This window comes from Solanum tuberosum, unplaced genomic scaffold, assembly GCF_000226075.1.
Source record: "Solanum tuberosum cultivar DM 1-3 516 R44 unplaced genomic scaffold, SolTub_3.0 scf00116, whole genome shotgun sequence".
Taxonomy (NCBI): Eukaryota; Viridiplantae; Streptophyta; class Magnoliopsida; order Solanales; family Solanaceae; genus Solanum; species Solanum tuberosum.
The window spans coordinates 1,533,789-1,560,293 of NW_006239040.1; the positions used below are offsets into that span (position 1 = coordinate 1,533,789).

The 26,505-nt window shown below is 33.7% G+C and overlaps 4 protein-coding genes and 1 pseudogene across 4 annotated transcripts in view; 3 read left to right on the plus strand and 2 right to left on the minus strand.

The window, feature by feature from the left end:
• Positions 1 to 3,285: 3,285 nt before the first annotated feature.
• On the plus strand, positions 3,286 to 4,270 carry LOC102599166 (uncharacterized). Its single transcript, XM_006350051.2, has one exon. It carries the CDS (start codon positions 3,386 to 3,388, stop codon positions 3,878 to 3,880), a length of 495 nt encoding a protein of 164 aa, XP_006350113.1. The 5' UTR covers positions 3,286 to 3,385; the 3' UTR covers positions 3,881 to 4,270.
• Positions 4,271 to 9,859: 5,589 nt separating this feature from the next.
• LOC102588909 (F-box/LRR-repeat protein 14-like) lies at positions 9,860 to 15,021 on the minus strand (annotated as a pseudogene).
• A 1,806-nt stretch (positions 15,022 to 16,827) lies between these two features.
• Positions 16,828 to 19,726, plus strand: LOC102599494 (prostatic spermine-binding protein-like). The gene is made up of 3 exons (XM_006350052.2): positions 16,828 to 17,155; positions 19,059 to 19,117; positions 19,205 to 19,726. The coding sequence occupies exons 1-3, from the start codon at positions 17,030 to 17,032 to the stop codon at positions 19,542 to 19,544; spliced, it is 525 nt and encodes a 174-aa protein (XP_006350114.1). The 5' UTR covers positions 16,828 to 17,029; the 3' UTR covers positions 19,545 to 19,726.
• Positions 19,727 to 20,262: 536 nt separating this feature from the next.
• On the plus strand, positions 20,263 to 20,762 carry LOC107061103 (prostatic spermine-binding protein-like). Its single transcript, XM_015309882.1, has one exon. It carries the CDS (start codon positions 20,266 to 20,268, stop codon positions 20,578 to 20,580), a length of 315 nt encoding a protein of 104 aa, XP_015165368.1. The 5' UTR covers positions 20,263 to 20,265; the 3' UTR covers positions 20,581 to 20,762.
• A 2,543-nt stretch (positions 20,763 to 23,305) lies between these two features.
• The window catches only part of LOC102600043 (pyrophosphate-energized vacuolar membrane proton pump), a 6,029-nt gene continuing 2,829 nt past the window's right edge, over positions 23,306 to 26,505 (minus strand). Inside the window, exons 2-8 of the mRNA XM_006350054.2 lie at positions 25,766 to 26,340; positions 25,306 to 25,685; positions 24,973 to 25,059; positions 24,555 to 24,885; positions 24,032 to 24,442; positions 23,894 to 23,953; positions 23,306 to 23,790 (exon numbers count right to left, since the gene is read on the minus strand). Coding sequence (XP_006350116.1) covers positions 23,584 to 23,790; positions 23,894 to 23,953; positions 24,032 to 24,442; positions 24,555 to 24,885; positions 24,973 to 25,059; positions 25,306 to 25,685; positions 25,766 to 26,340 — 2,051 coding nt within the window. The 3' untranslated portion in view covers positions 23,306 to 23,583. The remainder of the gene's footprint in view (positions 23,791 to 23,893; positions 23,954 to 24,031; positions 24,443 to 24,554; positions 24,886 to 24,972; positions 25,060 to 25,305; positions 25,686 to 25,765; positions 26,341 to 26,505) is intronic.

Consider the following 26,505-nt stretch of genomic DNA (forward strand, 5'->3'; position numbering starts at 1 on the left):
AAACTAAATGCATGTTGCAGCACAACGATGATAACATATATATTTGGTAAAATTTCATAAGTGGAGTTTGTAGAGAATAATATTTGTAGTCTTACTCTAGGCTCCCGCCTTACGAAGATAAAAATGTTAAACTATAGTTAAGAATATTAATAACATGCCTTGCCAAGTCTTATGGCAACTGAATGTTAATATGTTGAAATATTTGGTCAAATAAGGAAACTATGTCAACACTTTGGTAAAGTCAGAAAGGCACAGTACAAACAAATTCAAGAGACAATAATTCCATCTCATATTGAAATGGGAATACATAAAAATATTTTTCGAATAATATTTTGTACTTGTATATATCAATATCGTACTAACAGAAAGGCTATCAAAGAAAGTTAATTTCATGAATATATATATAGTGTGTGTGTGTGTGTTTTCCTACAAAAGAAATTAATTGTCAATTTCAAATTGACATTATATGATTGTCTTGCAATTAATTCTAAAGTAATGAAGTTAGGTTTGTTGTTCAAATTTGATAAAGTTATATGGAAAGTCAAAAGTCAAAGTCTCTTCATTCAAATAAAGCATATTATATGGAAAATTCAAAGACCTTTAATAAAAATAAAAATTGTTTGTTCACTGTCCGTGAAGGTTTAACAAAAATAATAGAAATGAAAAAAAGAAGATTTTATTACCCCCCACCCCACCCTTTTTTAAAAAAATTTCATAATGAATTGTTGCAGTACTGTTTTTCATTAAAAAAAAAAAAGGCATCGCCTCGATAAATAATGTGCGGGTATGTTACGAGAGATATAATTAGAAATAACGATATTCATAACAAGGTGAAAGTAAAGTTTGATGGAAAATAAGATGCGGGAAGTGAGATAATTGAGATGATTGTTCAGACACGTGAAGAGGCAGAGGTGAATTAAAAACGTATTGAGAAGAGTGATTAGACAAGATATGAAATACTATATAGTTTCAACTTGGACATATCTTAGATAGAAGATTGTGGAGGATAAAAAATAGAGTAAAGGCTTGTTGGTAACATAGATAGTCGTTGTCTTTCTATATGTTCATGCTATATAGTCGTAGTATTGCTATTTTAGTGCCTTGAACTTCGATTTCTGTTGTTATTTGTTATTTCTTATACTTCAATTATCTACTATTTTATTGTAGTTATTGTTTTGTTACAATTTGTTGTTACTTGTAATTCTATTTTTTTTTTTTTTTGGAGCTATTTATTCTTTGAGCCAGAGGTTTAATAAAAAATATCCTCTCTTTCTATGAGATAAAGATAAAAGGTCTGTGTATATTATGTTCTCCTCAAATCCTATTTATGAAATGTACTACGCTGAATATATTGTTGTTAAATATATGTTCTAGAACCAATTGTAATTAATTGACCCTCGAATATTATTCTAAACTAAAGTGGATTTGGTTTAATTAGATTAATACAAAAAAAAAAGAAAAATTAGTGCTTTCGGTGTAAAATAGCAGACTTTCATGTGACCTAATTATAAGAATCTCTTTTATAGTTTATTCCATCACAAAATCTTTTTTTATTTAACTAAAATTATGGGTTTTTGCCCTTTCCATCAGACACCTCAGCATCATTTTTATGTAAAGAAAATCATTAAAATATTTAGCTTTTCATAACAAAAAAAATATTAATTCTACTTTATATGATACTTTTACGATCTAGAGCATCAAAAAAGTTTTTATAAAAATCCATACAAAATTGATTTAGAATAAGTTTAGGTTGTGTTTATACTACGATTAAGTGAATCAAATGAAGTAACAATAATTTCGATTAATTATCTTAAAGCCTACCTAGGTGGACGTGCTAGGAAAAACAAATCCCATTGCACAAATATTTATTCTTCTAATTGTGCCCTAACATCATTACATAACTGATTAAACATATATTAGTAAGGTACTTATGATTGAGGTTAACTTAAAGGTACCAATAATTATATCCCCTAAATCATCAGTTTAACACATAACCCAACCAAAAGAAGAAGAAATAAAAAAAGAAGTAAATATGGGTTCGATATTTCCATCTTAGCATCATATATCTCTGTTGTACACTCAATTATTGGTGTTCAGTATTGAATCTCAATCTTTTCAAATTTATGCCGCATAAGATCTCATTAAAAAAAAACGTTTTCTATCAAAACAAATTCATACTCAAAACTTACACGTAAAATCTCTAATTAAAAAAAAAAAGCCTAATTTAACTTCATCCCCTGCACCATATCCTTTCGTTGTTATTTTATATTATTTCATTGTCTTGACATTCAATCACACTAACTCCCACATGTGCACCGCCTTACTTTATGATTTTTCTACCTCTTAACTTTTTTTTCAAAATATTTATCGCATCTTGTTTAAATTAATTTTTAAATTTGAATCGAATCTGGTTTAAGTAAATAAAATATAAACAAATAGGACACCAATTATACGTGGAATCTATATGGAGTGAGTCACCATACATGAACAGAAACGTGGCTGCTTTCTGTTAACCCCACTGGTCGTTACTCAAACGGCAACTTCCCTTGTCTTATTCAACTTTATTATCCTCCCGCCAGCCCATTGTTTGTTTTATTATATTAATCCCTATATACTACTTTCTAAAACTATGGTTGGAGGAAATTTCGCAAATAGTTATTAAAATAACTTAGTTAGCCTTCATAATTATAATTTGTTAATTACAATTCGTAGTTTCATGCTAGAGGGGAGGAAGGAGAGAGGTGAGAGATGAAGGAGAGATGCGAGCAAAAAAGGCAGAGAGTGGAAAGAGGTGAATTGATTTGTGTATCTATCGAATTGTATATGTATATGATAATTGTGTAATATGTAAAGTACACATGTATTTGTATATCTGATGAGCGAGATTGAGAGAGGGAGGAGAGAAACGAGCAAAATTGGAAGAGGGAGGAGAAAGGCAAAATTTGTATATATGTATAAGAAAGGAGAGAAACGAGAGAAAGGAAGAGAGGAGAGAGACACACATAATTATAGCTAAAAAAAACTGCGAGTGATAATTAATTCAAACTATAACTACTTAACAGTCCGCCACAATCCCGTGGTTTGAGGCTTCTTAACCTTTAAGTATACGTGTTTAACATTTAACAATTAACATAAAACACATAAATAACACGCAGACCAAAAATATAATTCTAAAGAACCTAGAGGGTCAGCTATGCAATTAAAGCTAACATACCCCACCAAAATAATTAAAAAATGAAAAAGAAAAAGAAATAATTCCGAGATTGCTATAAATACATACCTTGAGTGAAACTAAGGTTTGCCAAATCAAACAGCCAAACACGGCACAAAGAGATACTCTCCAATCTTCTTCTTCTTCTTCTCTCTCAACTGTAAAACAGCAAAAATGGCGGCTTCTGCTCGACGATCAACCGGACCGGTTCTCCGTTCACTGTCCCCCGCCGGGAGATTTTACTCGTCGACATCTAGAACTTCGTCGTCTTCGGCTTCATCGATCCGGTTCACACTGGACCGTGAAACTTCCCCGAGCCGATCTATTTCCGTAATGAACCGGCAGAAAACAATGGCTTCTTCTCAGAAGAAGACGTGTATGTGTTCACCGACGAATCATCCAGGTTCGTTCCGTTGTAGTATGCATAAGAAAATGGATAATCGACGGAGTAGTAATACTAGCCAAACAGCGTCGAATTCGATTCGATTGCATATGAGGCGATCGGCGATGACGAATTCGTTAGTGCGAATCGGAACTGTTGAAGGTGAGCTTGTTAAAAGAGCTTTAGCGGCTTTGATTCGTCCTTCTTCTCATCAACAGCGCCGCCGTTCCGATTTCCAACGCCGACCTAGCCGGCTTTCCGTTATTTCCAGTCCCGGTGATTCATAAGACTGATACTCGACCTCTAGAAGTTTCTGTTGAATGCTGACGTCAGCATTCAACAACGCCGTCCGTGCCGAATTTCAGCGCCGATCTAGCCGGATTTCCATTATTTCCGGTGCCGGTGATTCGTAAGACATGAATAGAGCTGTTAGAAGTTTGCTTTTCTAGTGAATGCTGACCTCAGCAATCGATGTCTGGCCGTGAAGTGACGGCAGCTGCAACAAGGTGGCGGCAAATGGAGTATACACGGTGGAGGTCGGAACGGAACGATTTTTTTGTGTACTCCGGTGACCAAAACGTTAAGATCCATATGTCTATAGTCTAAATACATGAAGAAAATTATAAAATCATCCAATTTTCCTAATTATGAATGCATCACTAAGGTTCTAATTCTAATTATTTACATAGACTTATAATATTATAAAAATTAAGCATAATAACAAAATTGAAAGCAATTTAATTTAGATTTCATCACACAATCCGATCTATGTGAGAAATGAACGGAGGTGTTAAATGAGTCGGTTGAATCGAATTGAAACAATATCAAATATGTTACAATAGTGAAATTTTATAAATGAGTTTAACATATTTACGGAAACCTCATAGCTGGTGTCGGGAATGATAGTGTGTGTGAATTTTATCATTAGCTCGTGAAGGTAAAGTGATAAATTTCTGAAAAATCTCTTTTGTCCGAAGTGCAATAAATTCGTAGAAGGAAATAAAAATAATAAAATATCGTGGTAATAATATAGTAAACAATTGATGATGTTGGCGGTTATATTCAAAAATTAATATTGCTAGTACAAAAAATAAAGCAGCAGAATATATATGGAAGGAACCGTAACAATAATTGCAAGGTATGATGCCTATAATATATGAATATTTGATATCAAATATCAAAAGTAAAAACACTATTTGAATGGTTTAATATTGTGATCGACATGATGCTCTATATTACCGTCCAGTCAAATACATGAATAAATTAGTGAAATAATAATTTTAACTATCTACAATCCTTCTATTCGTATTCTCCACTTTCAAACCCTCATATTTACTATTATGTTCTGAATAAGCTAAAAATATATCATATTCTATTTAATCACATCTTTTTTATTTTTTCTACGATCTAGCTTTGTTTTTCCTTAATCTCATCATATTCAATCTCTCATATCTCTTCGTTGAAATATCAACACATAATTTCTTTACATGTTTAAATTATATTAAATATGTTTAGTTAATAAAATAATGAGTTACTCATCGATTTTAAAATTACTTGAAACTAAAGCTTATTAGATTGAAATAAATTAAAATATGAATCATAGCTCTAACATGTTCACTTCTTGCTAAGTTAATTGCTTGGTAAGATACCTAAATTTGTAATGGATGTCTACAACTAGTTGATTGCTCGAAAATGAATATTGTTCAATGTGACATTTTTTAAGTTTTGAAATTCAATTTAGTTTTTATTTTCTATTGTAATTTTTTTAATATATATATTTTTAAATATGATAAATTATCAATTTGTTGTGATTAATATTTTTTAAATTTGTAAACCTTAATTTTATATATAATTTAAAATATTTTAAATTGTTAATTATTGTGATTTATAATACTTTTACGTAATTTTTAAATAATATATGTTACCCCTATCCTTATTCATGTGACATTGATAGAATTTGGAGAGTCAACCAATTTTTAAAAATATTTTAAGTTATTGATTATTGTGATTTATAATACTTTTACGTAATTTTTAAATAATATATGTTACCCCTATCCTTATTCATGTGACATTGATAGAATTTGGAGAGTCAACCAATTTTTAAAAATATTTTAAGTTATTGATTATTGTGATTTATAATACTTTTTACGTAATTTTTAAATAATATATGTTACCCCTATCCTTATTCATGTGACATTGATAGAATTTGGAGAGTCAACCAATTTTTAAAAATATTTTAAGTTATTAATTATTGTGCTTTATATAAAAAAAATTAACATAATTTTTAAATATATTACATATTGAAGAAATAGTAAGAAAACAAACTAAAACAGAAAGAATACTTAAATAAGTCTCATACATTTCAAGAAAAGAATCACTGCGCATGCTATACTCACACATATAACTCAAGTAGACATATTATTCAACAGTCGTATTATAACTTCTTATATATGATATAGACATAGTTTAAACTAAAAGAATTCAGATAAACTCGTAACTTGTTCGTTGAATACACCCCTTATTAGAACACAAGTGTTTTACTCGTTCATGAACTTATACTTGTACAAATTGAGTTCCTTTTGTGTTTAATGTTTTTATAGTTTAGGCTATCCTTCAATTTCATTACATTGCGTAACAAAATGAAACTTCATAAAAGTGACATTCATATTTCAACATCTTTTGTTGTACAAATTGACTAAAAACCAAAAATTAGTTATACACATTTTTTCTAAAAAAAAACGAGAAAATGATCAAAATGGTCCTTAATGTATGGACTTGATGGAAATGGTCCTTTATGTATCATAAGTTGTGATCAATTTTGGTCCTTAATCCTAAAATTAATATTATTATTTTTTGTTGTCAAAATACACAGAATATGTAAAAGATGCGCTCGTTCAAAACTTTCCTTTCCCTGTTTCCAAAAATTCCAAAAGGGCACATCAATTTTTTTTTAACCAAAAGGGTAAAATCATTCCTGACGGAGCGATTTTCTTCTGACAAAATTGACGCTGTTACTCTTTTAAAAAACATAAAAATCGTTGCCGGTCCAAAAATTTTTTTCTTTAAAATCACTGTTGTGAATTTTTTTTTAATAACGCTGCCCCAGCAGCGTTTAAAAAATAGAAATAGCTGCTATAGCAGCCATTTTCTTAAAAGAGTTTTAATTTTTTTTAATTAAAAATTCCCTAGGCGAGGATTGCTTAAAAAAATAATGGGAAATCGCTCCACGTGTAGCGATTTTCCATTATTTTTTAAGCAGTCCTCGCCTAGGGAATTTTTAATTAAAACAAATTAAACTTTTTTAAGAAAATGGCTGCTATAGCAGCTATTTCTATTTTTTAAACGCTGCTGGGGCAGCGTTATTAAAAAAAAATTCACAACAGTGATTTTAAAGAAAAAAATTTTTGGACCGGCAACGATTTTTATGTTTTTTAAAAGAGTAACAGCGTCAATTTTGTCAGAAGAAAATCGCTCCGTCAGGAATGATTTTACCCTTTTGGTTAAAAAAAAATTGATGTGCCCTTTTGGAATTTTTGGAAACAGGGAAAGGAAAGTTTTGAACGAGCGCATCTTTTACATATTCTGTGTATTTTGACAACAAAAAATAATAATATTAATTTTAGGATTAAGGACCAAATTGATCACAACTTATGATACATAAAGGACCATTTCCATCAAGTCCATACATTAAGGACCAAATGGAATCAAAGCCATACATTAAGGACCATTTTGATCATTTTCTCAAAAAAAAACTATAATGTAGTGGCAAATGTGAATGTTAAATGTGTAAATGAAAAGATTGAGTCGAATTTGAACAGACAAAACATATCAAGTCAATAAGTAAGTTAACATTTGAAGTTCATTTTTGGCAAAAATAATTGGGTCAAACAACATGTCATATCTCATCAATTTGCAAAATATGACTACTTTACATAGAGAAAATTAAATCAATATAATCACTGTTTTCATTTTGAAAGATTCGAAAAAAAGAAGAAGCTTATCCTTCTTTTGTTTGCTTTCATTTTTGGCCTTACTAACTTCATCTTCTTATCGGAATAGCCACTTAGTTTGATTTGTTGGAGATTAGTCACAAATTATAAGATATTGGAATCAATGTGATATAATAAGGTTCTTGCTCTCCTTTTTATTTTTGAAAAAAATATTTAAAACAATAAAATCATAAATTATTAGTTTAAAATTTTAAAAATTTACGTATGTTCCAAACTCGAAATATATAGTTTTTATATTTGAGTTTGAGATATAGTTTAACATGCTTTAGTACAATAGTTTGATACGTCAATTAAGTTCAATTCATCAAGTCAATTAACAAACAAATAACATAATTTATTAAAATTTGAACTGATCGAACGAACTAAGAGAGTTTCGATTTTGTCACCTCTAGTAATCAACATTATGAAAAGCCCTTGTCTCTACTAAAACTTTAAATATCTTTCCAACCAATTTGTATCAAAAGCAAAATATTAGTAGCTCATTGATAAAGATGTTATTTTGTTTTCTTTAGGTGTGAAATTCAATTCTCACCAAATAATACTTTTTTTTTCCTTTTTCTTACCATAATTCTTCCAAAAAGACAATAAAAAGAAAATAAAAAAGAACTTAAAAAGGAAAAAAACACTTGATAGCTGCTTTCAATGTATATATTTTACTATATAGTTGGTATCCAACTAATAGATAGTTGGTTAGGAAAGTTACATAAATTGACAAAAAAAATAGTGTATGTATTTTATTTTATAATAATTGTATCTATATATGACCATGGCATTGTCATCTTCCTAGCTTTTGTCACTTTAAAATTCTAGATAAGGTGATGAAGATAAAGATATATCTACTAAAAAAAATACAAATAAATCTATAGCTAATTTATATTATAGAAATTAGGTACAAAAGCACCGATATGAGTTACAGTGGAATAATTCAAATCTTTTTACTTTTAATTAGAAGTCTGGATCAATTCGAACCCAAAAGAATAATCCTATTTGGAGCATCTCCTCAAAAATAGACTCCACATCACGAAATTAAATTAGTTAAACTCTAATATAAATACCAAACAACGATAAAAAACCAAAAAAAAAAAAACTACTAAAGCAAAAACAAAAAAAAGCAAAGATTTTTTTTATTTTTGTAATAGAAATCATGACCACATGACCCTACTTTGGACAAACTACTTAGGGAGACAACCAAAACCCACTTATGTCATTTTCCCTCTTTTATTCAAAATTCATAACTCAAATCCTAATTCCGTCTCTACTATCTATACATGCATATAATTCAAATAAAAAATAAATAATATATGATTTTATATAAGGGTGAAGCCACATGAGTGCGAAGGGGCAAACCTTCTATAACAAAAAAGTTACACGGTATATATAAGTATATATATAAGATTAAAATTATTTTCTTATTAAAAATAATAGATTGAATATTTTGAATACTCCACATATATATAAATATATATATTTTTGTATACTAAATTCTGTTAATGAAAATTTAAATTTCATCACTGATATATATAGTGTCATCATCCAACAATGACATACATATACTATATGTGTTGAGCAAGTTGAAAGGACCCACAGAAATTTCCAAATTACAAAGAAGAAGTTGACAAGCCATGTGATGATGAGGTAGATGCACACACAAACCACATAAGCTAGATGTGGATTTATTGAGGACTACTTGTTCTTTTATGCAAAGGGATAAGGATGTAATCATTTTCTCAAACTTTATTATAATGTCCCATCATAGATATGATTATTTTTTGGTGGTGATATAGTTGCAAACTTAATTATTTTTTGATGGTGTGATATAGTTACAAACTCTTTAATATGCTAATATACAAAATTAATAGTTTCACCTCTCTATGCTTACACCTCTCATCAAACTTCATCTGATCGAGAACTAAGTTGTCATGTTATCATGACATGACGATTCAATACCTTCTGAACGTTTCTTTTCCTAAGCCCCATGTATCCGACTGCATTTGCAATTTTAATGATCTTACGTATGTTATCAAAACGAGAAATTAATGATAGTAACACACAATTTATCATGAACGAAGATATATCTAATTTGACCGATAAAAAAACTATATTTGTCTATGGACTATTTACTATATGTTACATGAAGAACCTTAGGAGTTATTTGGTATACGGAATAAGGTCGGATAAATTAGTTCAAAAATTATAATCTCAGAACTATATTTCCAAAATAACTTAATCCGCGAATGAAACGACCTCTTTAAGTACTTAATTAGGCCTATATCTCACAAGATTTAGAAGGACATTGTCTTGTAGTTTCTTAATCTCAGATGGTATCACATTGCAATATTCCAAATCCAATGTGTGTAAATTCTTCAAAGGCTTCAAATATTTCAATCCATCATTGGTGATGCAAGAATTTGATACATTCAAATACACCAACAATTTCAGTCCTGCATTATTTTATAAGGAAAAAAAATAGGTGAAAATTAGGCCACATATGAACAAAGATATATGTAGAGACGAACCTAGAATTTTGAATCAAACGGTTTAGGATAAATATAACATATATATAATGTATTTTTACATGCTAAAACTTCTTTGGTGCATATGTATACATGATTCGAGCTGAAAGTAGTTGGCACGATTGGATCAGCTAGACGCGCTTTTCAATCCACCTTTAGACTAAGATATCAACTAGGGGGATCTAAACTTGAATGCGTTAAAGTGAGCTTAGGTTAACAAATGGACGGTTACTAATCCGTCCAAAGGTTACCTGAGCTGAAATATATCGAGTTAAAATGGGCTAAACAATAAGTTAAAATCCTGAATACGTATATGCTAAGGTGTCTAAATTTCAAAACGCGCACACATTCAACACTATGAGCGTTTAAATTTTCAATTCAACATGTTCATGTTAACTTTTCGAGTAGATAAACGTACCTGATAGAAGCTCCAATGTCTTATCGGTCAAATTCCGGTTCTGTGATAGGTTCAAAAACATCAAGGAAGAAAGATCCTTTATATTTTCGACTCCAGCATCCGTTAACGTGCCACCACAAAGGTCAAGTGATTGCAGATATCTGAAATCTGATGAGACAATCATACACATTTAGAATTTGAATGCGCACACACAAGTATACGAGGTCAACTAGTAATAATAAAGTGGTGAGATCGAGTATCGTCCCATTGAGACTTATATCTAGATCAAAAATACTCGTCGATGAAATTAAAGGAAGCATAAGGCATCATACAACTAAGCCTGAAGAACGAATACAACGTTTAACGTACATGTGAGATACTTTGTCCCGGAATCCGTTATGTGAGCTCCAAAGAGATCCAGGTGAGTCAAACTAGTTAAACCTATACTCCATAGAGACAAAAGAATAACATGATTAAATTTCTAACAGCAAACACCAGAAAAGAAATGATACAATACGATACAACAAAACATGCTACTGAGGAATTGATACACGATGAGCCATATCTCAAAACAGAAAGTACATTTTGCATCCAGCATATACTAAGCATTCACATTTCGTCTCGTGTTTCTTATGGCTTACCTGTGAGAAATGCAAGCCCTGAGTCTGTAATTTGGCGAACGTCCAGATTAAGTGACTTGAGACATGTCAATCCGGATAACATTTTCAAACCATCGTCCGTCACTAAGGTGAATTTGAGGTTGAGATCTTCCAATTTTTTCAAACCTAAAACAAAGCCGAATCCTCAAATCTGTTCATAAAACGCTCAAAACAACAAGTCGGAGACAGATTTTAGTCCCCCACGAAATGCAGATATACCAGTGACACCCTTCTTTAATAATTAACATCTATGGTTGCGTGTAAAATCCTCCAAAAGTAGTACATTTTTTGAGTATCGGACATGATTGCTGCAACATTTTTGGGAAGTTCGAGCAACATAGATTAACATACTACAACTTTCATCTAACATGGATGACTTATTAACCTCAGAAATTATCTCAAAGATGTAAACAGAACTCAAGTGACTCGACTAAATTTCAGTAAGATAAACCGAATAATCAGGAATTGATTCGAGTTCAGGACCGTATATTCAGTGGTCCTAGATTAAGGAAACGTTATGTTAAGCGGGTTGATGTTATATACCAGATAAATGAGCCAACCCGTCATCCGTAATCCTACATGAGTCGAAGTCCAAGCCTTGCAATTTAGTCAGACCTGCAATATCGATCCAATGAAATGAAACGCAACACTCAATTAATGTAAGGCGGGAAAAAATGAAACGCAGAGCTCAATTAATGCAATCAAAGAGGATAAGACAGACCTTTCAAATGGCCCAAACATTCATCTGTAATGTGGTTAAATCCCAAATTCAATACCTTCAACTCGCTGAGTTCTGCACGGTATACGATATTAGCTAAAGATGTAACGTTATCTTGCTTGAATCAGTTAATAACAATCCAGTTACCCGAAAACTTTTCACATCCATCATCTCTCAGACAACATCTATTGAGATTCAACGATTGCAGCGAAGGAAGCTCTGTCGAATAAAAAAAAAGTTCCCATAAGAGACGCTACTATTAAAAAACATTACTGATGCCTTTATTATCCTATGTTTGCTCGGACTACACGGACCCTCCAAAAATTGCACTACTTTTAGAAGAATCCGAGCAACATAGCTTTTATCAACCATAGGATCGAAAATGCACTTGCATCTTAACTTAATAAAACTACGGTATACTACTAGAAAAGTACAAACCTGATATGGTATCCAAACATGAAGTAGTAACATGGGATCCTTCGATATTTAGTACAGCAAGTTTGTTCAAACCTAAAAAAATCGAAAAGGAAATTTCAATGTAAGTATAAACGAGTCTACAAAGACGAAAACAGAAATACTCATTAGTACCTCTCAGATAAGACACTCCGTAATCTGTTATGTAAAGACACACGATCTGAAGCTCTTTCAAACTCGCGATCCCTGAATTACATCACGTAAAAAGGGGCAAATGCTCACAATAAATCAAGCACAGTAAGATGACACGTGCGATGATTTTAAGGCACGTTCACCACCGATACCTGCCAAAGGCTGCATGTCTGAATCCATTATGCATTGACAACATCTTACACTGAGAGATTCAAGTTTTGGTAAACCTGAAACAAAAGTAGGACTCTTTATCTTAAGGTGAAGCAAATTTTTGATGACGGAACAAATTGAAAGCATACAATGTCGACAAAAGCTATTGGATTCACATGAAAGGGTAATTAAGCAGACATTTATATCCGCCCTGCCCTTCCGTATGCTTGATCATTGCCAACTCTAGGTCTCGATAGAACCATGTAATACTTAAAGATAAATTATTGGCTAATAACCAACCTTGAAGATGAACAAATCCTCCATGAATTTGTGGACACCTCTCGAAATCCAACTTAACCAATTTATCTAAGCTGGATAAAGTTTCCATTGCTTCAGCAGTAACCGAAACACATTTTCTAAAACTCAAATCTGTCAAATTCGAGAAACCTGAGGCACAAATACAATGATCGTCATCACCTAGCAAAAGATCGAATCACAAATTAACCTTCCTAATCCGACTAGTAAAAGAGAAAGATAATGCAAACACGCGAAGAAAATAGTTAGTCACACAATCGATTTTATACTGCCTGCATCATCATACAATACTCTTCAAAGAAAAATCATTAATGTTGCTTGCACTCTCCAAATGATGCAAAGAATCTATGCTGCTTGCACTCTCCAAAGATGTTGAGCGGTGTGTTAGTGCATTTTTGGAAGATCCAACATCAATATGGCAACATTTTTGGAGAATCCGAGCAACATAGCAAAGGAAACAATAATAAACAGAGCGAAAAACATTTTCTCATCTTCATACAGCACTCTCTTTCTTAGGAAAGCCGGTTCACGAGAAACTAAACATACAGATTGACAAGTAAAACAAGAAACTATTGCGAGAGAGAACAGTAATAACTACCACTGACTTGCTTTATCCTTTGTTCAGAAATACGGTCACAGCAATCGAATGATAACGCTTGGAGATTCGGGCAATTTTTCAACAAACTGAATCCGAAATCAGTGACCTTAGAACCAAAAATATATACAGATAGTAAAGATGATCCTTGTGAAGAAAACACATCCATCCAATTATCTTTAACACCGTTATATTCTCCCGTCCACATATCCTGTTAACCAAAAAAAAAGTCCTATAAGATCATGTACTTAAAAAAATCACTTGGTTTTCAAATTTCGATACGATATGAATGTGAGATGGGATTTTACGTGCAGTGCACAATCTCTAAAAGCTTCGATACTGTCATCCGAAAGGCGATTTGAATAGACCAGATTGTTGAATATCAACTGGCTTATGTCCCTTGGCAGCATTGAGAATGAATTGTATTTGTCAAGATCCTGTTAATAGAAGGGAGACTAAGATTTCCATATTGCTTGGACTCTTCAAAAATGCTGTTATGGCCATGTCGGATCCTTCGAACGTAGTGCATGTTTGGAGGCTCCGATTGTTATGAATGGGCCTAGACCAGTATTGACAAAGCAGCCCAAAGCCGAATTAAAAGGCTATGTGTGGGATCCGGGTTGATAAATAGAGACTTGGGAGAGCAAAATAGGTTTATGCAAATTATGTGAAGCTTTGGCTTTCTGATCCTCTCATCTCCTTTCTATGGTCTAGAATCTCATCCCCTTCTAGTTACCTTCTTCTATGTTATTTATCTATAATTAGTGTGTTGTTACTTTGTTGTGGGTATTATACGTTGTAACTTGTATTCCGTAATAACAATATATATATCAGTGTTTGTGTTGAAAATTGAGTTTGTTACACCGATACTGGTGCAACAACATTTTTGGAGAGAACTTTGTGTTACGTAGACCAAAAGAATTCAATAACCTAAACGGTAGAGGCAGAGGCAGCCTATACTAAATGAGTTCAACTGATTGCAATATTTTCGACAGGTAACATGATTATATATGTGTTCAAATGCATAATTTCAAAAGTACAATGTGCTCAGTATTAAGAACATTAATCTTGTGTTACTCGGACTCTCCAAATATGTTGTTGCATCCGTGTCAGATTCTCCAAAAATGCATTACTTTTGGAGGAACTACACACATCCATTAACATTTTTGAAGAGTTTGGGAAACATAAGATTAAACGTTGAACACATTAAGTTTATACTGTGAATCCAACTCTGCTTAATGAAACATATTAAGAGAAAATCAATCACCTTACGTATTCTATGAATGCATAATTCCATGAGGGACAGACAATTGTTTCTTCCCAGAGGACCATCCACGCCACGCCCAAGAAGGAACGACTCTAAACAACTCGATCTCCCAACTTTGAAACGTCTACTTGAGAAACCTCTTCTAATGATGTTATCATCATCATGTGCATCTCTCTTTAATGAACAAGCACCCCCCATTCGATTAGGAATACGTCAACAAAGCTTTAGTCTACGACACAATGAGAGCTAATAGACAACAGCACAACTGGACATTCAAGAAACGAGCACCCCTACACATGTTGTAGAAGAACTTGGTAGGCACTTAATTAAAGCCTGAAAGAGATCAACGATATATGTAGAACGTCAAATTTCTCATATGAGTTTAAGTTCTACATACTGACAATGCATAAACTTTTGCACTATCAAGTTAAGTCAACATACAACATGTCTGGAAACTCTTCTACATAACAAGTCTGGAAACTCTTTAATTCTAAATTTTTACATGACATGTTTAAGACCAGACAACAAGATTAAAGAACATTTCGATACCTCCTACATATCTTTAGTTTAAGACATTTACTTTCTTGAATTCCGTGTCAAGTCAAAACCAAACAAACAAACTGAAACCGATCGAGGGAGTATTTGATTCTTGCTGTTTTTCATTCCTCTGTTTTCATCTTGTTTGTACAAAAATCAAGAATCATAATTATCACTTTCAGTTTTTCCACTAATACTAGTGAAACTTTATGTATAAACAAACATCTACATAGTACTTCCAAATTTTCGACTTAATTCATATCACAATGCACAAAACTTGTGATCTTAAACGTGACATTTCCATGCTACAACAACATGTCATTACTAAAGAGTAAAATTGAAAATTTAAAGTCGGATTTTTTTTCTTCAAAAACACAGAAAGGTATCATTCTATTATACTACACCAACAAGCATCTACATACTTAACATCCAAATTTTTCACTTCATACAATGAAGCATAGAGCTTACACAGAACTCGTGGTCTTAAACATGCCATGTCAATTTTTATGCTACAACAATGTCATCAATGACAACAACATATATCAGAGAAGGTAGCGTGTATGCAAACATTACTTGACATATACATAGGTTATTTTCAATAGACTATAATTTTTGTTTCTATCAAAAAAGAAAGTCTCATAATCAATTGTTTCAATACGAAAATCCAAAACATAAGTAAACATAAACCAAATATGTTTTCTTAATCAAAATATCACCAAATGAAAAAGAGAAAAAAAAAACAAAAACCTTAAAGAGGGAATGCTCCAAAACAAGCTTTTCATTCTTATTATGATTTATTTAAATGAATATAAGAGCACAAAATATTTCTTATTTTTTCCCTTGTATTAGATTAGAGCTTATAAGAGATGCACAAAATCAAGAAAGCTTGTGGGTGTGTGCCACGTGTCCAAATTTTTGTATAGAAGAGTGGAATGAATACCTAGTACTTTGGTTTTTTTTTTTTCTAAGTGTCATCATGGTGTAATATGTTGTGTCAGACTAATCATCAAAACACTGCAAAATGATGCCTAGAGGATAAGGATATATTATCTTAGAGGATACACTTTAAATCGAGTATTTGACATAATTTCAATGCTTTCAAATTCAGATATATGAAATTGTGAAATGATTTACTTCTCAATTTTCTAAATATTAAGAATTCAAACTCAAACACTTTTAATTAAAGATGAAAGACTATTACTCTCCCATTATAACGTTTAGTTGTAGGTGAAATTGGTTATTAAGAAACACTCTTAATATTATGTGTCTTAACGGGCCTAAATTTCTTTTTTTTTTTCTTAGTAAAATCTAAAGAGAATCTAAAAGCCTTTGTACTTTCAACATTAGATTCCATACTGTCGAAGTCAGTACACATACTTTCTTGTTGTACACTTTACCCCCCAACAAAATGATTAATATCAAATTCACATCCCAAAACCCTAAACACCTTTAATTTTTCAAAACCCTAATCCCTTTTCTTTTCTTTTTTTTCAAAATTTTCTTCAATTCCCTTTAGGACAGTCAAACCCTACCTACCCTAAAAACCCCACACCCCCTTTCTACTTCTCTTTCCAGAAAGTTTTGATTTTGGGATTTTGGGATTTCTTGAACTCTCTGTTTCTTTTTGTCTTTGCATTTTTTGGGTTGTTTTGATTTAGGGGGAGTAAAAATGGAGGTTAGTTTGAGGTCTGATGTAGCTGTTTTTGGAAGAATGGTGGTGGGGTCTGTTCTTGAAGCTGTAGTTGCTGAGACCCTTTTGGCTGCTCAGAGATCTGTTGCTTCTTTGCTCATTGTGGTATAACACACTTATCTTTTAACTTACACTTTTATTATTTTCTTGAAAAAGTTGTGATTTTTAGTTGTGGGGTTTAGATTTCTTGCTCTGTTTTCTGCTTATGTAGTTGTTCGAACAGTTCTTGTGTCAAATTTCATTGATTCTTGCTAGTAGAGTAGTTAAAGCTGGGAAATTTACTGTGCTGCATTAGGTTTAGTGTAATTGGAAACAGCCTCTCTGCATTAGGTAAGGTTTGTGTACACACTATCCTCCCAGGCCCCACTTGTGGGATTGCAAAGGGTATGTTGTTGTTGTTGTATGTTTAGTGTATTTTTCCCCAAGCTGCTAACTTTAGGTATTGTATGTTAATAAGTTGTATTCTTGTACCCTTCGGGGTGGCTCAGTGGTTTGGGCTTGGGACTTCATGTTGGAGGTCTCAAGTTCGAAACCCCTAGCCAGCGAAAGCAAGGGGTTTGCCTTTTGGGTCGAGCTCGTCGCACCAGGCTTGCCTAGTGCGGGTTACCTCTCCTATGTGGTTTGCGAGCTATTGCATAGGAGCAGGGGTTTTACCCTGTGCGCATCCACGGGTTTTCCTTGCCATCAAAAAAAAAATAAGTTGTATTCTTGTTGAACGAATTGTAGAGAAGAGCTTTATTTATATTGTTTTGCTCTCTTGCTCACTGTGGTATTTCATACTTTTCCAACTTACACTCTTGTTATTTTCTTGAAAAAGTTGTGATTTTTATGGTTGGTTTTGGACTTTTTGCTATGTTTTCAGCGTTTGTAGTTGTTTGAACAGTTCTGTTCTAGAATTTCGTTGCTTGAGGCAGTTAAAGCTTGGAAATTTTCTGTGTTTCATTAGGTTTCTTGCTTTAAGTTTTAACTGCAAGTAATTGTTCTCCAAGCTTTTAACTTTTGGTATTGTATGTTTATTACTTATGTTTTTAATGATGGGTTTTGGATTTGTTGCTATGTTTAAATAGCTATTCCGTTAAATTTCGTTGTTTCTTGCTAATGTGGTAGTTAAAGGTCGGAAGTTTTCTGTGCTGCATTAGGTTTCTTGTTTAAAAGTTAGTAATTATTCTCCAAGCGGCTGACTTTTGGTATTGTTATATTTACAAGTTATGTTCTTTTGAAATAATTGTGGAGTAAAGAGCTCTGTTACTTCCTTTTCTTCTTTTGCTTCTTTGCTCATTGGTGTATACCTTAAACTTCCAACTTCTGCTCTTTATTTTCTTGAAAGTTGTGATATTTAATGGTGGGTTTTGGATATCTTCCTCTGTTTTCTGCTTCTGTAGTTGTTTGAACTGTCTTGTGTAAAATTTCCTTGCTTCTTGCTTATGGGTAGTTGAAGCTCGGAAATTTTCTGTGGATGTGGAATAAATGTCCATTTTCTATGCTGTTCAAACTCTCTAAAAATGTCAATAGGTGCGAGTCCAATTCTCCAAAAGTAGTGTATTTTGGAGAATCCGACACTGGTGCAGCATCAGAAGTGAAAAGACCTATTTTGGATATATGAAATATATGGGCATAATAACAACTACTAAAGAGTGAGACAAATGGTCGTAGGAGAAACGATAAGAAAATATAATGGTATTTGATAAGTGCTCTTCCTTGAAAAAATTGCGTAAAAGTTTCTTGTTTGGGCAGATATTGCCAATTTTTGTGTCCTTTGGGGAAAAACTCAATTATCCGTAAATTGCAGGAAACTTAAAATTCAAAGATCAAATTCTCTTTTTGCTTCCTTATAAGCATAATGAAATTGTTAGATAGCACTTGATGCAAAAGCTGGTTGTGCTTAGTCAGTTTAGTTGCGCAACTTTCCGTTGTGCCTTTGATCGAACTTTACAATTACGACCTAGAAACTTCTTGTTCCTCATGTTCTCTCGTAATAGTTCCCTTATCAAAGTTTGTTATGCTTCAGGCAGGAATTATGCTGAAGGATGCTGATGCATTGCCAGACTTGATAGGCACTGATAAAAGGTACTATTTGTCATCTTAGCCATACTCATAGCATTCAGAACCGCAAAATTTCATGTGACGAACACCAAAATTTGATGTCATTTTTAGGTTTCCATTCGAGGAGCTTCATAAAATGGACAAAGCTGGACCTGAGAACAAAGATGGTAGCGACACAGAGGACGATGATGAAGATGATGATGGAGAAGCTGATGATCAGGATGACGATGATGCTGATGATGAAGACTTTGCAGCCGAAGGAGGAGATGATGATGATGAAGAAGAAGCAGATCCTGAAGACAATCCAGCATCTAATGGCAACGAAGGCAGCGATGACGAAGACGATGATGATGATGAAGACGATGAGGACGGGGATGATGATGATGAAGAGGAAGACGATGAAGAAGAGGAGGAAGAGGAGGATCAACCACCTGCCAAGAAGAAAAAATAAACCATTTCCTTGTTATGTTTATTCTGTTTTTCTTCCATGCTTGTTGGAGTATGTAGTAGTAGTAGGAAGAGGGGGGATTTTAGCTCTTTCTGTTGGAATTAATCATCCTTTTGCAGACCAAATGAACTTCTTGTCACCCTATTTGACTGTTAGTTATGATATATATTCCATTTAACCCTATGAATACTCTTTTAACTTTCATGCCTCTTTACCTCCGTAAGGGTAAGGTCTGCGTACACACTACCCTTTCCAAGTCAACCTGTTGAAATTTTGTAGTTCTTGGTTTCTATTTTAAACATTATATGCTTAGCTACTGAAAGGGTGTATGGCATGCAGACATTCACTCTGATTTTCAAAATGTTTTGACTTTCGTATTTTGTATTTCATCATTCATGCTTATTCAACACTCTGATAGTGTAAAAATCCTTTATATTGTCGGTATACAAAACATAAAAGACAAGCAAAAGTTTATTCAATCGACAAACGGAACACCTAACAAGAACCTCCAATTGCATTTTTGTCCTCAATGACATTTGACACTCCGACAGTATAAAAGTAAAAGTTCTTTATATCGTTGATGTACATAACACAAAAATAAAAGTTTATTCAATCAACAAAACACCTAAAAAAAACCTCCAAATTGCATTTTAGCATCATAACAAAGTAAAAACAGCAAAAAAAAACAAAAAAAAACCAAGAACACCCCCCCCCCCTTCATAAAATGGACAAAGCTGGACCTGAGAACAAAGATGGTAGCGACACAGAGGACGATGATGAAGATGATGATGGAGAAGCTGATGATCAGGATGACGATGATGCTGATGATGAAGACTTTGCAGCCGAAGGAGGAGATGATGATGATGAAGAAGAAGCAGATCCTGAAGACAATCCAGCATCTAATGGCAACGAAGGCAGCGATGACGAAGACGATGATGATGATGAAGACGATGAGGACGGGGATGATGATGATGAAGAGGAAGACGATGAAGAAGAGGAGGAAGAGGAGGATCAACCACCTGCCAAGAAGAAAAAATAAACCATTTCCTTGTTATGTTTATTCTGTTTTTCTTCCATGCTTGTTGGAGTATGTAGTAGTAGTAGGAAGAGGGGGGATTTTAGCTCTTTCTGTTGGAATTAATCATCCTTTTGCAGACCAAATGAACTTCTTGTCACCCTATTTGACTGTTAGTTATGATATATATTCCATTTAACCCTATGAATACTCTTTTAACTTTCATGCCTCTTTACCTCCGTAAGGGTAAGGTCTGCGTACACACTACCCTTTCCAAGTCAACCTGTTGAAATTTTGTAGTTCTTGGTTTCTATTTTAAACATTATATGCTTAGCTACTGAAAGGGTGTATGGCATGCAGACATTCACTCTGATTTTCAAAATGTTTTGACTTTCGTATTTTGTATTTCATCATTCATGCTTATTCAACACTCTGATAGTGTAAAAATCCTTTATATTGTCGGTATACAAAACATAAAAGACAAGCAAAAGTTTATTCAATCGACAAACGGAACACCTAACAAGAACCTCCAATTGCATTTTTGTCCTCAATGACATTTGACACTCCGACAGTATAAAAGTAAAAGTTCTTTATATCGTTGATGTACATAACACAAAAATAAAAGTTTATTCAATCAACAAAACACCTAAAAAAAACCTCCAAATTGCATTTTAGCATCATAACAAAGTAAAAACAGCAAAAAAAAACAAAAAAAAACCAAGAACACCCCCCCCCCGCACCCCCAACCCCAACCCCTTTATTCAACCAAGTACTCTCATTTTCATCTTCAAATTGCAGCCAATGGAGATGGCGAAGGAGCAGAAATGCTACAATAAAACACCAATATATCACCAAAACTTGGATCAAATGGGAAAAGTTTTTGCCAACATTTACTATCAATTCCATGAATTACTTCACAACATGGAGAATCAAGCCTTCCAATACCAAGAAATACTTTATAAATTCCATTTACACATTTATTTAACCTTTTAAGTGATGACCAACATTCAACATTTTCATCATCATTAGGACTTGGTGCCAAAATTGGATCAAGACTAGCCATGGCTACTAGTGAATTTGCCATGCTTAATATAATTAAAAATGCAAAAAACTTCAAATTTTTTGTTGCCATGACTAATTGAATTTGCTCTGATTTTTAAATATTTTTTGGATTTTGGATGATGTTTGGTGGATTTTTGTGTGGAATGTAAAGGTATTTATAGGGTGATATTGGTGTCATAAAGAATACATATTTTATTATGAAATGCATCTTTTTGGTCAGTTTTGAATCTCATTTATGGCTATTTATGCAAGAAATAAAAGTTAATTGTAAGAGTTTCATGACATTTAATCTCAAAACATGTTGAGCTTTTAACAAAAGTTTTAATGTTAATTTTAAAGGTATTTTTCTTATAGAATTTCGGTTCCCGATCCTTCTAATTTCTAGTTAATGGACTATATATAAAAACCCTCGGTGGCGGAATCAGGATTTTCAATAAGGGGTTCAAAATCTGAAAAAATATACACACGAAGTCGCAAAACAGAGTTTGACATCTACTATATATACCTAAAAAATTATTTTAACCATATATAAATAATATAATTTTCTATCGAAGGGTTCGAATAAACCCCCCTAATAATATAATCATTCTCTGTAAGTTGAATCTTTGTTATTTGGATAACATCATAGACATATTTTTTTTTTCCTTTACTATTTTTGAAGATATAATATCGAATTAAGTCAATGGTCAAAGACAAAGACATAACATTAATATTTATTCATTAACCAATTTAAAGTAATTACTATAGTTACAACCAAAAAAAAAAGGTAATCCCTTCCTAAAAAAGCAATAAATACAAATAACATCTTTTTAATATATAATCACTAAATGCCAACATTAAACAAAACAAAAATTAAACTGATATAACATTAATGCCACTATTTCTTATCAATTTTGCTCATAAAATTTACATATAAATACCACAAAAAAAAAAAATCATACTCACAATTCAAAATCAACAAAAAAACATCAGGTTCAAGTAAATTTTTTTCGATGACGAGCCCTAAAGCCTCATATTCAACTATGTTAATTTCTTTATTATCCATATCAATTGTGAATGCTCAATTTTTTGATGGATTATTACCTAATTTTGATGGATTATTGCCTAATTTTGGAGGATTAGGTCCTGATTCAATTACAACATGTTTAACATCAGTTAATGATGTTCCTAATTGTGTTGAAGAAATAATTACATCTTTTTTAAGTGTTCAACCCCATTTAATTGGTCCTCAATGTTGTGAAGCTGCATTAGATATTACTGATGAATGTTGGCCAATTTTTTTCCCATTTAATCCATTTTTTCCACAAGCTATTAGGAGTTTTTGTTCAAAATGAGGCTCAAATAATACCCCTCCATTGATCATGTAAAATAATTCTTTTACGTTGGAGAAAATAAGACGTATTGCTTGTTATAACAGGTTAAGATACGTTGATGGTGTAAATGTTTATTATACTAGTGTGGATGAGTTAGATCCAAGTAGAGTTAACCAAAAATATGTGCAAAAAGCAAAATATACATTTTACTAGCAAGTCAATAGGCATAAGAAAACGGTAAAACTTTACCTGCACCAAGACCTGATAATGTAAAAATTCTTTTTCACGTGTTGTATATGGATGTTAAACTCATAATTTTATTTATGCATTATCAATTTAAAGCCGCTCATGACAAGTTAAAAAAATATGCAATGTAAAGACCAACAAAATAACAACAAATAAAAGCTTACAAAATTTTCAACTTCTTTAAAAGTATATATATACTATATACTATATAAGATACATTTTACTCTTTAAGAAAAAGAAAGTTGGATTTTTCTAAACTCTTCATAAACATTTCGCTATCATCGCTAGTTCTCCACAGACCTACATCCTACCTATCGATGAACATGAAAAATGCTCGAAATAACGTAGGCAAAAGGAGTAAAAACATCACCAGACGAAAATTCGATGCAGTTGAGTTGCTTTTGTCTTAAAACATCTTGAAGAGCAGACCACCGTGGGTGGCGAAGAAAGGAGCGAAAACGAGTGACTCCACAGCCATCAGCTTGATAAGAATGTTCAATGATGGTCCAGATGTGTCCTTGAGGGGGTCACCAACAGTGTCACCAATGACAGCAGCCTTGTGTGGATCGGATCCCTTGGGACCAAGAGTTTTCGCGTGTTCTGAAGCTCCAGCCTAATATCCCATAAACGACACAAATAGACGAGTTATAAACAACGTTTCTCGAGATTCTTATAGGAACTGAATGTGAATGTATAAGGTCTAACTAATTGTATACCTCGATGTACTTCTTGGCATTGTCCCAAGCACCACCGGTGTTTGATGCAGAGATGGCAATCTACAAACCAAACATCATACGTGATTAGAGAGAGAGAAACCGTTTGAAGGTTTTTATACAGGTCATCAGAATAATTACCTGTACACCGGAGACGAGAGATCCTGCAAGCACACCGGACAGGGTTTCCACACCGAATAATATCCCTACAATCAATGGAGTAAGCATGACAAGGGCACCAGGTGGGATCATTTCTTTGATTGATGCATCGGTGGAGATCTTGACGCAGTTGGCATAATCAGGCTTTGCGGTTCCTTCCATGAGTCCAGGGATGGTGTTGAATTGCCTGCGCACTTCCTCAACCATCTTAAGGGCAGCACTTCCCACACTCTTCATTGTCATGGCAGAGAACCAGTAAGGAAGCATTGCACCGACAAGCAAGCCAATGAATACTTTAGGTGTCAAGACGTCTACAGTGGAAATTCCTGCACGGCTCACAAATGCACCAAAGAGGGCCAGAGATACAAGAGCAGCAGATCCAATGGCGAATCCCTGTTACCATAATAGAAAGCATGTTAACAAAGAGGCAATGGAGATTGGAGTGGGCCTTCTATTCTAACTAGACCTAACAACATTCCGTGAAGTGCAAGAGTATCTGTCTTACCTTTCCAATAGCAGCAGTGGTGTTTCCTGCAGCATCAAGGGCATCGGTTCTTTCTCTGATTCTGTGGCTCATCCCAGCCATCTCAGCAATGCCTCCTGCATTGTCACTGATGGGACCATAGGCGTCAATTGCCAAACCAGTAGCTATGGTGCTCAGCATTCCAAGAGCAGCGACTGCAATGCCGTACATTGCAGCAAAACTGAAGCTAACAAAAATGCTGATTGCTATGGCAAAAATTGGAATGATAACTGATTTGTAGCCCAGGGCAAGGCCAAAAATAATATTGGTGGCAGCACCAGTGCGGCAAGAATCAGCAACGTCTTGCACAGGGCTGGAAACAAATGAAACAAAAATTACATTTTTGATAGGCAAGAATCAAATAAGCACCAAAATAGAACAGCTAGAGACCCAAGTCTACCTGTAAGCATTGCTGGTATAGTACTCGGTAACAAATCCAATGATAAGTCCAGCCCACAGACCAACTCCAACGCATAAGAACAACTGCCTGCAAGTTCAAATTTGCATGCCAGTTAGCCTTTGATAAATGTTAGTGAGAGACTGAAAGGAAGGACAGACAGGAGAAATGAATCTTCATCCATTAGTTTGTCCCAAATTTTAATGGAGTTGCTTTACCTAAATATTGACTTCATGCTTACAACTTTCGAAGACGATCCGAGAAATATTATGAAGCAACATTCATGTAATGCAAATATTTCAAGTTATAGAAGCACAGATCAGACTCTAGACTTACCAGCTCTGAACTTCTTTCTGAATTCCAAAATTGAATATTGTGAAGGTAGATGGAAGGGCAATCCAAGAAACAAGAGCAATTCCAATTGTCATGAGAACAGTTGAGATTACAAGTTGCTTCTTCAACGCTGGCTCAATTTCTTTTACAGCCTTGACTTCAAAGAAATCAGTTGCAAATAAGGTCGTAAGCAAACACACAAGGATACCCACAGAACTGATTAGAAGAGGATATAGCATGGCTGTGAACTCATGGTTGACCCCAAAAGAAGAGATAGAAGCAACAACTAGGGCAGCACACGATGACTCTGCATAAGATCCAAATAGATCTGACCCCATCCCAGCAATATCTCCAACATTGTCACCAACATTGTCGGCAATAACCTAAAGCACATATTTAGCATTAAAACTAACCAGGATAAATCATAAACACATCTTGCATTTAAATGACACAATAAGCTCACCGCTGGATTTCTAGGATCATCTTCAGGGATGTTTCTCTCCACCTTGCCCACAAGATCAGCTCCAACATCTGCAGCTTTAGTGTATATACCTCCACCAACTCTACCAAAAAGGGCCATTGATGACCCACCAAGCCCATAACCAGTTATAGCCTCAAATAGCCCTTCCCAGTCATCACCGTAGTATAACTTGAAAACGTTGATGGCAATGTACAAAACAAGAAGACCATTTGCAGCAAGAAGGAAGCCCATCACAGCACCAGAACGGAATGCAACAATGAAAGCCTTACCAACACCCTTTCTAGCCTCCAATGTAGTCCGTGCATTTGCATATGTTGCAATTTTCATTCCAAGAAACCCGGAAATCACAGAGGTTACAGCACCAAGCAAGAAGGATATGGTGCTGAAGACAGCAGTTGCAAGAGCAGGCTTGCACATTTTGGAGCTGTCATACGTACATGCCTGACTCTTTGTGCTGAAACCCTCAACAGAACCAAGGAATAGAAAGATCAGAATTGCAAAAGCAACCATGAAAACACCAACATACTGGTATTCCGTAAACAGGAACGAGGTTGCACCTGTGGCATAGAGATTCCGCAGTTAGGAAAGCTATTATCAGGAAATAGTTCACTATCTAGGTGCTCTAAGAGAAATTCATAGAACAGTCAAATCTTCATTTTTCACGGCAAATATGGTCCAAACAGTGACAAAGATATTAGGGGAGGGGGGGGGGGGGGGGGGAA